A 17,739-nucleotide genomic window follows, 5' to 3' on the forward strand; every position below is an offset into this window, starting at 1 on the left:
ACATATATATCAAATCATTTTGTTGTACACGAAAAATGAATACAATGTTAGGTGGCAGTTATAGCTCAATTAAAAAAAAAGATAAGTGAAAGCCACTAAGTGTAGGAATCACAGGAAGATACCAAATTATTTCATATGCTTCCCCTCAAGCCAATCTAAGGACACCATTGCCCCATATCTCATTGCTTACATACCCTTACTGAAGGTGCCTTTTTACTTGTAGCTCTTTGACTTTTTTTTTTAACGTTTATTTATTTTTGAGACAGAGAGAGACAGAGCACGAACGGGGGAGGGTCAGAGAGAGGGAGACACAGAATCCGAAGCAGGCTCCAGGCTCTGAGCTGTCGGCACAGAGCCCAACGCGGGGCTCGAACTCACGGACCGCGAGATCATGACCTGAGCCGAAGTCAGAGGCTCAACCGACTGAGCCACCCAGGCGCCCCAACTCTTTGACTTTTTAAACTAGTCTCTTAAGAGGCCAGAAAATAAACTGCGTTGGAGGACAGTAATAGACAAGCATGGAACAAAAACCCTTCAGTGAGAAAGTTTTTTAATTTCTACAAAACGACTCAGCATCAACTCCACCTTCTCCCACTTCCCCATCTAGGTGCGATCATCAATCCAGAAATCTTCATTTCTGGAAAAAAGTCCCTTGGCAAGAAACAAAGGAAGCCCACCAGCCACAAAGCCAACCTCCCTCGGAGTTAGTAACGGAATGCTCTGGTGGGAGGGAGGGGGCGCCAGTGACCTTGCTGGGCCCAACAGTACACCATGGAAACCTTGGACATCAGAAGAACCTTGAGCAGACTCCCTCTACTGAAAACACGAACCCCCAAGCTAGTTCTGAGCCTTCCAGGGGCTCTTGTGCCCGGCCGGGTTTGTGATGCAAGATCTTGCTGCTTGGCAAGAAGCCCGGTGCTCAAAAAACTTCTCAACAACAAAATAAGACGTGATTGGCTCCTCTGCGGGCACCGTAAGAGCACCAGTTAACTGCTTAAGCCTTAAATAAAGAGACAAAGGAAACCTATGGGTTCTGTTCATAGTATTGGCCCAAACTCACTTTTTTACGATCAAGTCTGATTTCTGATGCCACAAACAGACTGACGATGTAACATTTGGCCCCCATTCTATAGAAACACTGTCGCTTTTCGTGACAATGTGCACATTTAGTTTGTTTTCAGAAGCAACTCCTAGACTTTTGGAGGAATGACAGGAGAGGGGGAGGGGAGAGAGGGAATCAACCAAGTAACCTCAAATAACGGAGACGATTTTTATAGGCCAGGTATCGAAAAGCAGAGGGTTCAAAACGTATTTGTTAGCCCACGGTTTCTGTGAAGAGCTAACCATCATTTTGTCCTCGCCTGCATTCCCAAGTTGGTTTCATAGAAGGCTTTATTGTAGCCCCGGAGCATTGTTTGGCATTAATTTCTATGACAAGGAACCCAAAACACATGGTGCTGAGAGCAACAAAACAGAGTTAGGGAAACAGTCATGACTTGGCACTAAGTGTGACGAGCTGTAAAAAGGGGAATGTTTCAATATCTGAAGTGGTGTTGACTTCCTATGAACAACCTTTTCTCCTCTAAACAGTATCATATTCTTTTCAAGCACATTTAGAACGCAAGTCAAGCTGTGTTTTATTTTTGATTATAATAAACACAGTCAGTTTACTGTAACAAAGACATACCAGTGGTGACCAGTTGAAAGCCGAATTACAACACCATAAGCTGGCGGGGGTGGGGAGGGGTGAGGTGGCGGGGGCCTAGGGGGTGGGTAGTCAACAGATAAAATAAAAGAGCAGCCGTCTGGAAAGTTCTCTTAAAAGAACATAAAAAGGCAGTGTTTTCTTACGAGACTAACACAGAATGCCAAAATATCTAGCTGGGCTCTTTATTGTGGTCAGTTATGGCAATTTGTAACGAAAAGTAGCAAATCCTTCAAAATATTGGGCTCTCACATTTGCGTTTTTTTTTTTTTCAAATCTCCATAAAAAATCCTCAAAAATTTTGTGCAGTGCTCTAAACGGTGACGCTATTTCAACATGACAGCGTATCGCATTTATTCGCGTACGAATCAAACTGTTTTCTTAAGACGATCATTCGAAAATGTTGCTAGAGACGGGGGAAGGGGATTAAGAGGTACAAACTTCCCGTTATAAAATAAAGAAGTCACGGGGTTGAAAAATACAGCGTGGGGAATATAGTCAATAATATCGTAATGACGTTGTGTGGTGAGTCCATTTATTGTAGTGTGCATAGCTTAATGTATAGATTTGTCAGGTCACGATAGCTGATACACTATAACACTGTGTAAAAACTTCACTACTATAAAACTTCAGTTTTATAAAAAACACTACTATAAAACTTCAGTAAAAAAGTTTATACTTCTGCGTGCATTCAGATTATGCACGAAGGTGAAATAATCGTTTACAGTAAATGGTTACAAAGGAAACTTTCATGATTAAATGAAATTCCTGATTTCAAATTTATTAGGAAATAATGTAAATCACCTTACCATTTCTTGAACTACTGATTTTTCATAATCAAGCTCACATAGCAATCTGTCTCTACCATCAATTAGCTGAAAAAGAATATTACATTGTCATTAAGGAGAAGAACAGAACACCTAAAATTCCTCCTCAGTAGAACTGAGCAAAATGTATTTTGCTTTTAAATATGAGAAAAGGGGATCCTAATAGGATTTTGAAATTTTAAATGTCTGTAGATTACCTGCAATAATAATATATTATTATGTAATTACTATATTTTGACTATAAAAGCAAGCAAAATATGCACAGAAAATGCCAGTTTATTTACAATCTTCCTTACCTTATCCCGACAAAATATGACATCAATATGGGTGGCTCAGTCGGTTGGGCATCCGACTTTAGCTCAGGTCATGATCTCGTGGTCCATGAGTTCGAGCCCCGCATCGGGCTCTGTGCTGACAGCTCGGAGCCTGGAGCCTGCTTCTGATTCTGTGTCTCCCTCTCTCTGGCCCTCCCCCACTCACACTCTGTCTCACTCTCTCTCTCAAAAAATAAACAAACATCAAAAAAAATGTTTTTAAATGTGACATCAATATATAATAAAGCAAGTATAGTCTCTCAAAAAGAACAATGTTGCTTTTCTCTTTATAGATTTTTGTGTTATATTTATATGCACATCAAAGTACATTCATGCCTAATGAAAACAGCCATCAAGGGGCGCTCAGTCGGGCAGGTGTCAGACTCTTGATGCTGGTTCACATCATGATCTCACAGTCTGTGGGTTCGAGCCCTGCGTCGGGCTCCGTGCTGACAGCTCAGAGCCTGGACCTGCTTGGGATTCTCTCTCTCCCTCTCTCTCTGCCCCTCCCCTGCTCCCGCTTGCTCACTGTCTCTCTCTTAAAATAAATAAACACTTAAAAAAAAAAAGAAAATAGCCATCAAAAAGTACACAATGCAGGGCCACTGTACTCCTATGACTTGCTTCGGTATCTTAAATGATTGTTTGCATTTGTGTGTGTTAGATACGCTGATAAAATTCAAACCTTGGTTTTGACATCCATTCAATTCAATCAATTCATATGTTCATTAAAAAAAAAATTCATATGTTCATTAATTTAATACACATGTATTATTGTATCTAATATGTATATGTATATGTATATGTATATGTATATGTATATGTATATGTATATGTATATATTATCTAAAAGGAACACCTTTTAGATACCAGGCATCTTGTTCATCTATAGAGGTACAGAGAGGAAGTAGAACAGATCCCTTCCTCTGGAGCATCAACACTATGGCAGGAGAGCAATGTGGAAAAAATTGACTAGAATACATAAGAAAATATGTTAACAAATCAAAATTTCAGATGGTCAAAAAGCATAAAAATCCACACATCCCAGCAACCATAATTATAATAAGATATAACAGGAGAAGCACCATTTGGCAACAGTTGCGAAGGATACGAAAAAGCGCAACAAGCTGGAGAAGGAAAAAGGCAGAGAAAAAGGCAGACGAAACAGCAACTGGAGAGGAGCGTGGAGTCACGGAGGAGTTGGGAAAAGCTTAACGTCGTGGGGCCCAGGGTGCAGAGAGAAAGAAGTGGCAGGAAAAGAAAGGAGGAGAGTCAGGTGACGGCATGAGAGGCACTTGATGCCATCATTAGGGGTGGAAGGCAGGGTGGTGCAGTGAGACGAACAGGAGACTGCTCAAATCTAAGCTCTCTCCTTACAAGCTGTACGGGTAAACTAAATCTACGCTTCGAGTCTTAGTTTTCTTGTCTGGAAATTAAGAGAATAAACCCCACCTCAAAGAGTTCTTCCAGAGAGAATTTGAGACAGCAAATGTGAAGGTGTTCTAGGCTGTTCCCGGCATATAAAAATCCCTCAGTGTATTTTTGCGTGGCCTGATTTTATACCGTAGGCAATGGGAAGCCATTGAAGGTTTTAGCATATACAACTAGAGTATGAGAAAACTATGGAGGAGTGCGAACGCTGGATTTGAAAAGGGATGAGTGAGGGCGGAGACAGGAAAGTGAAGTTCGAATCTATGGGAATGATGAGAGACTCAACCACGTCTGGAGCAATGTTGTGACAGAGAAAGGGGACTTGAGATAAATTTTGGAAGAAAGATGTACAGATTGAGCCACGAATTGGATATAAAGTATAAAGGAGAGCGTAGAGAATGGCCCTAGATTTGCCATCTGTTCTTTTGGATCCATGGCAGTATCATTCATTTAAATTGGGGAACACAGAGAGTCTAGACTCAAGGGGTAATGAGTTCAAGTTCTGACACTGGGTTCGACAAATGTGTAGAGCATTTTTTCAGCCAATAATTTTTAGTGCTGGTGACTAAGAATATAAAGATAAACGAGATGCTTCCTGACCTTAAGGGGGCAAATAGTCCCAGGTATTTGGGGCCCCAGAGGGAGCTTCTAATTACCCTAGGGAGTGGACAGAAACTATCAAAATGCATGTAATGTTGAAATTAAGGATGAGAATAGAGTGAAAACTATGGACGTGCTATTCAGGGAAATCATGAAGTAGGAAAGGCAGTTTGAAAGTCACTGGTAAACAGTTATGGGAAAGTCTGAGGTCAGCTAGAGAGAAAACGAAGAAGACCAAGGATAAATACAAATCCCAAGAATAGCGTTCAAGTGGAAAATGGAGGAGGAGAAGCCACTGACAGATCTTGCTTAGGAAGGAGTGAAGAAGTGTGTGAAGAATTAGAAGCAAGTATTGCTGCAGAACGCATCTATGACATGGGGGGGGGGGTGGGGGGGGGTGGGGGGGGTGGCAATCCTGTCATATACAGAAGAAAATTCAGGAAGGAGAACACCTCAAAAGGACTGAAAGCAATGTGCATCTCACTGTGACCTTACCCACAGGAAAAAGTAGCATTGGGGTAATGAGAAAGGGGTGGTAAATACAGATTTCTTTGAAATAATATTTGAAGTACAGTAAATGGCAATGACTTGAGACGATTAGGGTCAATAGATACCACCAAGATGATGGTTTCACTCGGTAGGCTAGAGGGAAAGTTTTAAAGGCATTAGAGAGAAAGGGGCTGATGCAGGAAGTTCCAGAAGAGGAGGGACGTAGAGATGAGTCGGGGAATAGATGGAAGGATGAGTCAGGGCAAAGAATGTCCTTCTTCTGTTGAAAAAGAGTAAAGGTGACAGAGTAAGAGAGTGCAGAAGGGAAAAAAATCCAAGAGCATGTCATGTTGTCTGTGAATTAGGAGGTAGCATGGGGGGGATGGAATAAGGGAATTGAGAAAAGTAGTGGAGATTGGAAGACCTGTGGGGGGTAGTAAGAAGGGGTGCTAATTAGATTCAAGTGAAATGATAGGCAGATGGAGGGCGTGGCTATCCTGGGTTAAAACCCCAGAGTCTAGCAATGCCACCACAGGCAAGGATTGGCCCACTGCCACCGGAGCAGGGCTGGAGAACATGGGGACTGGCTAGACAGGAGGCTCCAGAGGTGACTCAGCGGTGTAGTTGATGAGGTGGAGGGCTGGACGGCAGGTTTTAGGGCAAGTAAAGGAATGAGGTGGAAGGAAAGGAAAAGATGTTGTATTAAATCACCATACCTCGGCCTGAAAAGGAGGGTCGCCAAGTTTCCAACGGGGGCCAATTACCACAAACGTCAAGGCCGTTAACCCCAACCCTTCCTGTCCTCTTGAGAGCACTCTTTATCAGTGAGGACTTCTGCCATTTGTCCACTCTCTCCTTCTTCTTTCCATTGACATCATTTAAAACTACTCTAGTTTCTTCTTTAAAAAAAAATTCCTTCCTCAGCCCATGTCCCCGTCCAACTACTCCCCTACCGCTTCTTGGCCACCCACAGTCGAACTTCTAGAGAGTTCCCCTTGCCCACCGTAGCCATTTCGGCATTCACCCGGCTTCTCAACTCCTTCAGTTGCGCCAAATGACTCTCATTAATATTACCAGGGTCACTGTCCTCTTCCTGTTTCAGATCGTAGTTTCCCTGGTTTATCCAAGGAACCTCTTAACTGGTCTCTCTAGCTCTCTATTTCCCCCCTTCCCACCCATTTCCTTTCTGAAACAAAGAAATCCAATGAATCCAATCCTTCCCCAATGTCCAAGGCTCCCCAGTGCACTCAGAAGGGAATTCAAACCCCTTGGCGTGAATAATAATCCCCTGCCATGTGCCCTGCTCCTTGCTGCCGCTTGCTCTCACGTACCCTTTCTGCTATCGCAGATCGCCTGAATTTACTCCCCTTCTGCATGTTTTTCACCCTTCCCACTTCCCATATCCCTTTCCTGGCTTACTAGAGCCTCTCTTCGGGGAGTCGACTCAGTGTCCTTCCTCCAACCTTCCCGGATCCCTTACAATCCATGCTGGGCTCCCCCACGTGCCCCACGGCCGTCTGTGCTGCCCCGCGTCCCGAGGCTGATCACACCCTGGGCTGTGATGTCTGACTTCTGGTCCGACTCCTTCCCAGAAGGACATTCATGTTATGGCCACAGCTGGAGGATAGATTTGATGCAGCTGTTATTAGATTATTGGAATTGAAACATAAAAGTTACTGAATGCCATCACAGACAGTGCTTTAAGCCCTGAGAGATGGCAAGAGGTCAGCCTCCCCGGAGACAGGCCTTTTTCAACTTGTTTCTAATTGCATCCAGGGCTACAAAAGAAAACGTGTCTTATCCAGAGGCTTCTGAACTGCTTCTCCTTCTGCCTGTCATTCCCCAGATTTCCCCCTCTTCCTGCCCCAACACAAATTCTCACCACATGGCTCACCAGATTCCTACCTCGTTCGTTAGCCATACCAAATCACAAACAAGTCCACAGGGATATCTCACACTTTATGCATTCACGCTCTGTATCCAGCTCCCACACCCTCCTACCTACCTGGAAAGATCAGCTCGAGTGAAAGAGTGTGAGACAGGTGTGGAACTCTTTGAGAAGCCTTTCTAGACCCTTCTGGGTAAAGCTAGACTTCTCTTCTCTGTGTACATACTTATGTTATGTTATGTTATGTTATGTTATGTTATGTTATATTCATTATTTCATTATTTATATTATATTATATTATATTAATTATTTAATTATCTCATTATTTCATTGTTTATATATTATATTATATTATATTATATTATATTATATTACATTACATTACATTACATTACATTATCACACAGCCCAGGGGTTTTTGTCTCCTGCTCTAGACTTAATCTGCTCCACAGCAGGGAGGTGTGTGTGTGTGTGTGTGTGTGTGTGTGTGTGTGTGATTTTTGTATCTCAGCAGTAGCACAGTGCCTGGCACTAAAAGGCATCTAATAAACATTACTACATTAATTGATTACGTGGAGGATATTGGAAACCAAACCAGTAAATATCAGTTCTCACTTGTTCAACAACTCCTGGTACGCTTTCCAGTTGACAAAGCACGTTGATGTACACTCTCTCATTCTATCCACACAGTCAGCTATGAGAGACAGGAGGAAAGATAAGGCACTGGCCCAAGGGACCATAGTGGCAGAAATGGAAAAGGAACCTACAGTGCGAGATTCTTTCTGCTCGATACCACATTGTGCCTATATTCAATGTTTTCGTGGCGATCGAGTACATGTCAAAGAAAGATACAGGATTTAAAAAATGATCAAACAGGGGTGCCTGGGTGGCTCAGTCGGTTAAGCATCCCACTCTTGATGTTGGCTCAGGTCGTGATCTCACAGTTCGTGGGATCGAGCCTCACCTCAAGCTCTGTGCTGACAATGCAGAGCCTACTTGGGATTCTCTCTCTCTGGCTCTCCCCTGCTTCTGCTCTCTCTCAAAAATAAATAAATAAAACTGTTTTAAAAAGTTAAAAAAAAAAATCAAACAGACTAGGGATCTGCTATATTTGTGTAGAAGAGAGCTGTGAATTAAAATACGGTGTAAATACATATATAATTTTAAATTTTATGGTAGCCTTGTGAGAAAAGGTGAGAGAAACAGGTGAAATTACTTTTAATAATAAATTTTATTTATCCAAATATCTGTCTGAAAAATTATCATCTCAATGTGTAATAATTAATATTAAAAATCAGTGCTGAGATATTTCACTTACACGAAGTCTTTGAAATCCTGTGTGTCCATTTGGGGGCTAAAATCTCATTGGGAATGTCTGATCTGTATTTAGACTGCATAAAATCCACAGAAGAAAAAGTAGACTCACACACCAAGTTACTTAAAATATACATAAAGGTTTTCCAATATACCGAAGCAAGTATCGGTTTTAAAATTTTTTAAATTAAAATGAGATACAAGTAAGAATTGAGTCCCTCAGTTGCACTAGGCGTGACTCATGTGTTCAAATAGCCACAGAGGGCTACCTTGGGACAGTGAAGATTTAAGGAAGCTGAGGAAGGATTTAAGGGGAATATTTAAGCTCACAGAGGGTATAACCTGTCATTTGAAGGGCATGTTTTTTCTAATCAGTGGCCTGACGCTCAGATTTTTCTGGCCTTAATTTCTCGTGCTCCTCCCAGAGGATAGTAAGCCTACACAATTCATTTCTCCCGGTGGCCGTACGGATTGAGCAGTTTCAGAAACATTTAAATAAACTGTGACGGTTCCTTGTAGGTGACGTGACACGAGAAGGCTGGGGCTTCATTTTCAACCATAGACATTGATGCCAAGAAGGTGAAACTTGTCTGTCCGCAAACTCTGTTGTTTTCTCTGTGTGGATGGGACTTGAACGGTCACCACTGCAAGTAAGCTGCAGTGCCAGAAAAAGAATTCGCCCTGAAAACTCGTGATGGGTTCAGTTATCAGAGAAAACGTCTCCCGACTCTGAGCCTTCAGGTTAACCAATTCTTTAAAACATGGTGCTCAGGGGGCGCCTGGGTGGCTCTGCTGATTAAGTGTGCAACTTCAGCTCAGGTCATGATCTCACGGTTTGTGAGTTTGAGCCCCTCATAGGGCTGTCTGCTGTTGGCACGGAGCCTGCTTCGGATCCTCTGTCTCCCTCTCTCTCTCTGCCTCTCTCTCTCTCTCTCTCAAAAATAAACACTTAAATCAAATCAAATCAAATCAAATCAAATCAAATCAAAAGTAGTTCTTAGGGGCTCCTGGGTAGTTCAGTCCATTGAGTGCCTAACTTCAGCTCAGGCCATGATCTCACAGTTTGTGAGTTCGAGCCCTGCATCGGGCTCTGTGCTGACTGTGTGGAACCTGCTTGGGACTCTCTCCTCTCTCTCTCTCTCTCTCTCTCTCTCTCATTCTCTCGCGCTCTCTCTCTCTCTCTCTGCCCCTCCCCCACTCATGCTTTCTCATTCTCAAGTTTAATAGATAAACTTAAAAAAATTAAATTAAGATAAAAAAATAATTCTTAAAAGTCGTTTACCTAAAACCCAAGAATACTCTGAACTGTAAAATCAAGTTGAAATTTGGACCTAAACTTAAGCACAGGTGGCCGTTTCCTGGGCTCTAGAAATAAAGGTAGTGCAACTGAGGAACTGAATGTTTAATGTTATCCAGTTTTAATTAATTTTCATTTTTTTAAATTAATTTTCATTTTTAACTGACCCTCGATTCAGCTAGCAGGAAGCATTTGTGTTTATTCGGAACAATTCAGGGACGTAAATACACATTTTCGCCTGTGAATTTCACCTCTAAACACATTCTCATCCTACGGATCACTGAAAGAGCATCTGTAAGGCTGCCAGGCTCTGTGCTCAGCATTGGCAATGTACCAGAGATGGAAAAAATACTGCTTCTGCCCTCGTGGGGCTTACAGCATGGCAGGGAGGACTCACCATCACTGAAAATGTGTCGATGGCTATGGTACAGAGAGCGAAGAAACCCCAAAGCAGGGGCGCCTGACCTGTGCGAGGGCGCAGAACCGCTGAGGTCCTGCTGCATTGGATGCTCTAGGAGATCTTGACCTTGGCGATACCAAAAGAATTCCCTGTTCTAAATACAGATTTCCTGCACAACATAAGCCCAGTGCATCCACACCGCAAAATGAACACGCGGCCACATCTGGGCTGCAAATAAGATTGTTCGTTGTTAATAATAACGACAAGTTTTCCCCAGGCGCATCTTGGGATCTCCTTGTCCTGTAACTTTTCTTTCCTTACAGTCAACGAGGTAAACCCTCAGCTATCCCAAAGAAAAAAGCCTCTGCACATTAATTCATTTTCAAGATGGAATCCTTATTGATTAGAGACCCTCCCTAAATAACGGGAGAGATGAAACACAGAAATCGATTTTTCTCTGTACCTCGGGACAAGCGGGATGCAGTGTTAAGCCACCGATAGTGTTGATATTTCAGCATAAAGGAGTCATTCGTCGATATAAAAAGTTACAGTACCTTTTGAATAGTTCTATGATCCTTTGCTGCCATCTCTTTCAGAGTTATAATTTCATCTTCTGTAAACAAAAGGAGAGAGAGGCCAAGCATGAAATTACAAACTTATGGCCCTGTATTCAAACTCCCTGCTCCGGGACAGGCTGTACGCGGCTGGCAGGCGTGGTGGACTCGAGTCCTAGCAGGACTGTGACCTTCACAACTGCCCTTGACATTCACAGCCTTCTTCCTGCTGTTCAGACGGCTGGTCAGATAGGGATTAAGAACTAAGTTCAAGATCCAAGTGTGGCCGAGGGCTGAAAGCTTTTCATCAATACTAGCAAGGGACGTTTTTGCTGTTAGTCACAGCCAATACAAAGTGCTTTAGCAGGTGGTACTTTGGGACACAGTAAGAACCACCAGAACCTGAAAAAGCGTTATTACACCACATTAGAAGGAAAATGAAACTGCACTGGCAAGGCATAATTTATATTCAAGGGATATCGTAGTATCTCTGGTTTTATCAACGTTTTGCTGTAAGGTTTTTTTTTTATTGCTTATTCGTTGCTTTTCATAACTGCAGGTTAGGGGAACACTATACAATTAACATAAATACGAAGATAACAGTAAGTGACAAAATACTTCAAAACACTTCAACTTTGGTGATTTAAATGCAACTTTTGCCAACGTTTATGGTTTGGAGAAAAAAAGGGGGGGTGTATAAAGCATACACAGGGAAATTTGTGCTTTAAATCTGTATCCAAAATTGCAGATAATTCCATAGTAAGTAGTAGCATATTTTTTCCGAAAGGGCTAACTCTGTGTCTCCGCAAAGCATACCCCAATCTGCGTGTTAAGTATTTAAATGTCATAACTTTCAGATAATCAATCAATCATATGGGACAGAAATCAGCAAAAGTTTCTGTTTATAATATTTCTAAGCAAAAAAAAAAAAAAAAAAAAAATCCTCTTTCCCAAGCAAGGAATGCCATCTTCCGTGAAAATCAAACAGATCTTGTAAATGTACAATGTACAGATCAAGCAAATGTACATTTGGTAAGGACAAATAGAGCTATGGATTTTAGGAAGTGCCCGATGCATAGGTTTTTCTCCAAGATGACTGTAAAATGTTACCTAATACTGCATTTTCCCTTAGATTGAGTCGGATTGCTTCTTCGAGCTCTGAAACGATTTGAAGCAGCCTCTCGTTTTCCAGTTTGTACTCCAAATCCTCTCTTTCTAGAGCTGTCTCTCTGGCAAAAGCGTCCTGAAAAGATGGGGAATCCCGTACTTCTAAGCACAGAGCCGAGGATTTAAATATGCAACACGACACAATACAGATACAGAAGAGCTATCATATAATTTTCTGAATTCTATTACACACTTATAATATGAATAGTAAAAAGGAAGGAGATTAAATAGAGCGCGTTGGAAGAAAGGCTGTGGTACATTCCGTACAAAGACCACAGCCCATGGGGACATTTTATTGACAGGAATAATGCATATCATACTGTTTGTGTGCCCTCATCATTCAGGTCAATTCATTACGGAGGCTGTGTCCGGGGAGGCAGCTGGGGCCCCCCCACCCACACCCTTCCCTCTGTGTGTGTCTGAAGTGCTGTCCGCCTGTAACTAGGCAGACTGGGGAGACCGGGACGGGCAGCGCCAGGGGGTAGCAAAGTGCACGGCGAAGGAGGGGGGCTTGTTGCCTTTGTGGCATTTCCCGGTGTCAGCGTCGCCAGTGTCATGAGGAGCACATCACATGTCAAAGTGGTGACGTTTTCAGGCCGGGAGCCGCATGGAGTCCATCAGGCACACGGATATCCACACAGTTGGTTTTCTGCCTCGTGGAGGAACCACCCAGAGGCAATTCACATTCTGAACATTAACATGGCTTTGCATGCCTGTCACACTGGGGCTGTGCAGGCGTTGAATGCTATTGAAGACTTCGGTTTAAATCTCTATGCAAACAGTGATTACCTTGTAAGAAGGTTTCAGGATAACTTACAACAAAAGACTTTAAAGTTATAGTTTTAGTAAAGCAAACTCATTTACATTTTTATTATGTGCGTCTTTTGTTTAAATCTCGCCTTGTCCGTTATGGGAGAGGCTTTTTCTTACGCAATAGAAGCTTATTGGGAAGCTACTCTTCCTTTCTTCTTCTTCTTCTTGTCCGCTTCAAAGCTATTGAAACACATCTGAATATGCTCGCTTATGGCTGTCTAGATTTTACTGCCACGCATTTTTTTAAAAAATTAAGATGTAATGGATTGGGGAAGCTGGTGGAGAACTTTATATTTCATGGTGGGAAAATATTAAATGACTCTGCAATCTCAAGATCTTAAGGAGGATGCTTAAAAGTCGTTATATTATTATGCTACAAGAGATAGAAGGTTCTATCTGCCTCCCTTCAAAATTCATCTAGAGGACAGAAATACTTTTGAACTTTCATCTTCAGATGAATGATAACCTGTTCTTTCTGCAGGCATGCCGTGATTGCTAATACTCCAAAATAAAACCTTTCCTCAAAAACAGTATACTCCCAGTATACTGCTTTCCTTTTGGAATTGTATTTTTCTTTAACTTCACAGATACCTGAAAGTCAATTATTAAAATGCTTTTCTCTGTGGCCGTAATGGCTCAAAAGACAAATAAGTGGCTGCAATTTTTGCAGTGCATTTAATAAACCCTTAAGAAATAACAAGCCACCTACTAAGGAAGTTAGTTCTGTGAGAGTTAATTTTTAACACAATGTTAAATTTTGCACTAAACCCAATACAGATCTTTATGATTTTGAATCACCATTTTATTTAAATCATTTGAGCCCAACTCACTCTTTAACTAAGGAAAGCTAACAAATCTAATAGTTAACAAACAACACTGTTTCCTTAATAAATTAATTTCTAGTCCCACACGTTCAACTTGAAGCCATCACAGAATGTACTTATAGACTAAAAGGGCTTTTTAAACAAACAAACAAACAAACAAACAAACAAACAAACAATATTTGTCTTCAAAGGGTTAAGCAAAGGTTTCTTAACTGGCAGGATAAGAATACCCACAGTGGATTACATGAGCACCCATTAGCATAAACTATACAAGAACTATTTGAACTAATCACACAAAGTATTTATAAGGGGTGGCGGCTAATACTTAGATGTGTTTTCTAAAATTCTCACATAAAAGCAGGAAGCAAGGAAAACACATTCAACTGGTTTTCCCCTTCGTGTCCATCTACAGCCCCTCCTTCTTGTGAGGTTAATCTGTAGCTCTGTCCCCACCATCTGTCAGCTGCAGGAACTACACGTAATTAACTATTCAGACTCCCACAGCAATGAGGACACTCATTAGCAAAATGAACAAAGGGATAGTTCTGGGCTGCTACGGTCATCTGTTACACTCTGAGTGGCAGATTTTGTGGTGGGGTTCCTTCTACCATCTGCCCACACCACTAGCTCTGGCTTATTTAAACCACAAGACTTCTTTAAAATAAACTGCATTTAATAAACCAAGGTTGAAAAGGATGGAGATCATTAAAAGGTGGTTAACTAGGTGTCGCTATTTACAGCTGCATTATAGCTGAGGAGAGATAGTGTGCGATCCATGATCACTCTGGAATTTTAAACTGATAACGGAACTCACCGATGTCAAGTTTTTCTATCATGTGAAAATTATGACTTCAGGCCATGGCTCATGCACTATTTTTCTCTGGTGAACACTCACAAGATGTGCGGAATGGGATCACTGTTCCCAGGTTTCAGAATCCTAAACAGATCTTGCAAGAATCATGTCTGAGGGCTGGCACACCACAGAGCCTTGCTACTCCACGTCTGGTCCACAGACCGGGAACCTCAGCATCGCCCAGCAGCGTATGGGAAACAGACTCTCAGGACCCAGCCCAGACCTACTGTCAGAATCTGGATCTTAACAGGAGCTGCGGGTGATCCCTACGCACAATAAAGTCTGAGGAGTTCTGTTCAGAGCCCTGCATGTGCCTCTCAGCAGTCTTCCTTCTGCCGTATTCGTGTCTCAATTCTGCAGGCTCCGCGTATAATACTTGGACATCTCAATTTGCTGCTGGGGCGTGTTGTGCTGTGCTGATGCGTGCCCGTGCTGCATGACAGTCATGGAGAAGAGCAGGTGCTCTCCCAGTGAGTGACAACCAGGAAAGTGGCGCACTGGGGCAGTGCAGCCCTGCAGAGCTGTGGCTCTTGAATGACAGCTCTGTTTCAGCGCCGTCAGCAGCAAGCAGTCCTGTGCGCTTGTGGGCGGTGCGAGGGCGATGGTGGCACAGCTCATCCGTGCTAAGGTGAGAAAAAAATGAAGCCTTCTCAAAACGACAACTAATTAAAGCGACCGCAGCACACACGCGTGTTTGCAGGCACACACACGCGTCCAGGTACACGCTGGCCTCCTTCGGCCGTCCTCACGGGGATTTGTCAGCCTACAGCGTGACCACGTGGCAACTGCAGCAGGACGCAGTTGAGTCACGGCGCCCAAACCTGGAAACGAGGCTCAGCCCTTGCATGAAGTTGCTCTGAGGAATATTCGACACCCAGGAAGTTCCGATCGGAGAGAGGAGGCTTCTGGAAGTCGAAGAGTTTTCTTGCCTGGTTTCCATTTGGTTACAAGTATGATTTAGGGCGGCTGTTTATTAAACTTTCCCCTCTGCGATCGCATTCTTATCAGATTTTCCTCAAAAACAGTTCTGGAGAGATAATCGGAATATGTATTAACTACAAAGCTATTTATGTGATTTGGCTGCCAGTGGGAATAAACCAGCAGTAGGGAAAGATACTGCTTATTCGGCTTGCTTATTTCAAGTTTTTTTTTTTTTTTTTTTTTTTTTTTTTTTTTTTAAAACAAGTGATCTCCATTGCTACTTTGAAATTTCCCAACTGGTTCTCCAAACTCATTTTTCCAAATCAGATTTCAGAGGCTCCGGGACGTAAGCTTCTTGGTGCCACCAGAGGGAGCAGTTGCACAAGATGAAATTACAAATGAAAAAAGACCTCTTCTGGAAGCAGCAGGGAGTTTTAGGAAATCTTATTCTTAGAGGATTAAAAAAAAAAAAAAAAGGTGGGGGTATTCTCCATAGGTTTATTTTATACAAATCACGATCTGTTTTGTGGCACTCACATCCTTGTTTCTGAAATGTACACCATATTACTGACTGCCCTACGTGGCCCTCAGTCAAGGTGGGAGACCAGGGTCACGCGTTTTGTTGGAGTCGGAAGGAGCTGAGAGAAACGTACACACCTAGTTAATCAGGACTATCTCACCTTCCTCAGATCTTAGGGTGTTTACAGAAATTGTGAGGTGGTCTCCCTGGGGACAAATTACAGTGGAATAACCCGGGGCCTCCGGATGCCATCTTGAGCCAGGGAACACCTGCTTGTACAAGAGCAGGGTGGACCCTTCCATTTCCCTGGTCCCCACAAAGCCACTACCACTTATTCTTATCTTCCTTCTTTCCCCAGGGCATCAGAGAGACCAATTAACAGGTAGAGAACACTTACGAGTGTAAACATTACAAGATACACCTCATGTCTTAGTGTAAGGAGCTCAATTACCAAATTGGGAAGGTTTCACCAAGTCCTGAGTTCTGTTCAGTGCATTTCTCCAAATGTAAACCAGACAGTCATAAGGGCTAGTGCATTTCCTCATAATGATAACTGGAATGTATACACTCACCTTTTTTCAAAGAGCTCAAAGCAATTCACAGTCAGCACAACAGGTATCCTTCTCGTAACTCTCTTTTAGCTAAGTGGATATTGCTTTGCACCTCACAAACGGGAAATGAATGGACCAAAATCACCTTGCCAATCTATGCTGGATAACTTTGACCAAGGCAAGATTAAAAGCCGATACTATTACGGTTTGTTTAGTCTTTTCTCTTAAGTTATTATCTCCGAAAAGTAAGACTAGGGGCACCTGGGTGGCTCAGTTGGTTCAGCGTCCGACTTCGGCTCAGGTCATGATCTCACAGGTTGTGAGTTCGAGCCCCGCATCGGGCTCTGTGCTGACAGCTCGGAGCCTGGAGACTGCTTGGATTCTCTCTCTCTCTCTTTCTCTCTCTCTGCCCTTCCCCTGTTCGCGCTCTGTCTCTGTCTCTCTCGCTCTCTCAAAAATAAACATTAAAAGTTAATTAATTAATTAAAAATTAATTAAAAAGACGAGATTTAGACCCAGGAAAAGGTTAATGTAAGTGCAGGAACCGGATATGCCTCCTCCAAAGCCATCAGAAGATGTAAAAAGAATTAGTATTCGTTTTTATTAGATCTATGCTAATCACACTCCACAATTACATTGCTTAGAAGATACTCAGTTTTTTTTAGAACATAAAGAATCCTAATGGATTATACAAAGCAAACACGCCTTCACCAGTTAATAAACGAAATCCTTTAGAATCATGTAAGTTCAATTCCTTATCTCTTCTAAACTTGGCGTTTTAAATAAGAACACCAATGCGGGATTTAGGTAAATTATAGACTGCACTTAAAGGGCCCAGCAACGAGCAAGTGTTTCCCCCCCAGTGTTCACATTTTGGTACCTAACTTCTCAGGCTTTTTCTGTGCCTGTATATGCGTGTGTCGATATTTACAGGTGGATGTATCCATAAGTATTAATATACTAGTACATTATAATAACATATTATGATAATAGTCTATTTTATATGTACATACTAATTAGTTAATTTTGAAAATTACAACCTTGACATATTACTGTGGAGCCCAGAGCCCCACTTCCTTTTGTGGGCTTTGGATTCAGTTGGACCTTGGTTCACATGCTATCTTCACTGGTTTACTAGCCATATGCCTGGGGGAAGTAACTTAGCCACCCTGTCTCTGCTTCCTCCGCTGTAAACTTAGCTACAAGATAAGATACCGCTGATGAGGCATGCGGTGCCTGCCAGTTGATATTCAAAAAGATTGTTATTCCTC

General features: G+C 42.4%; 1 protein-coding gene across 2 annotated transcripts in view; it reads right to left on the minus strand.

The window, feature by feature from the left end:
• Window positions 1-17,739, minus strand: part of CB4H10orf67 (chromosome B4 C10orf67 homolog) — a 161,576-nt gene that overhangs the window by 84,838 nt on the left and 58,999 nt on the right. For both annotated transcript variants that reach the window (XM_060659160.3, XM_060659159.3), the window contains exons 6-8: window positions 11,930-12,062; window positions 10,820-10,878; window positions 2,515-2,580 (exon numbers count right to left, since the gene is read on the minus strand). In XM_060659160.3, the coding sequence (XP_060515143.1) occupies window positions 2,515-2,580; window positions 10,820-10,878; window positions 11,930-12,062 (258 nt within the window). The remainder of the gene's footprint in view (window positions 1-2,514; window positions 2,581-10,819; window positions 10,879-11,929; window positions 12,063-17,739) is intronic.

The sequence above is a fragment of the Panthera onca genome, chromosome B4 (genome assembly GCF_046562875.1).
Source record: "Panthera onca isolate mPanOnc1 chromosome B4, mPanOnc1 haplotype 2, whole genome shotgun sequence".
Lineage (NCBI taxonomy): Eukaryota > Metazoa > Chordata > Mammalia > Carnivora > Felidae > Panthera > Panthera onca.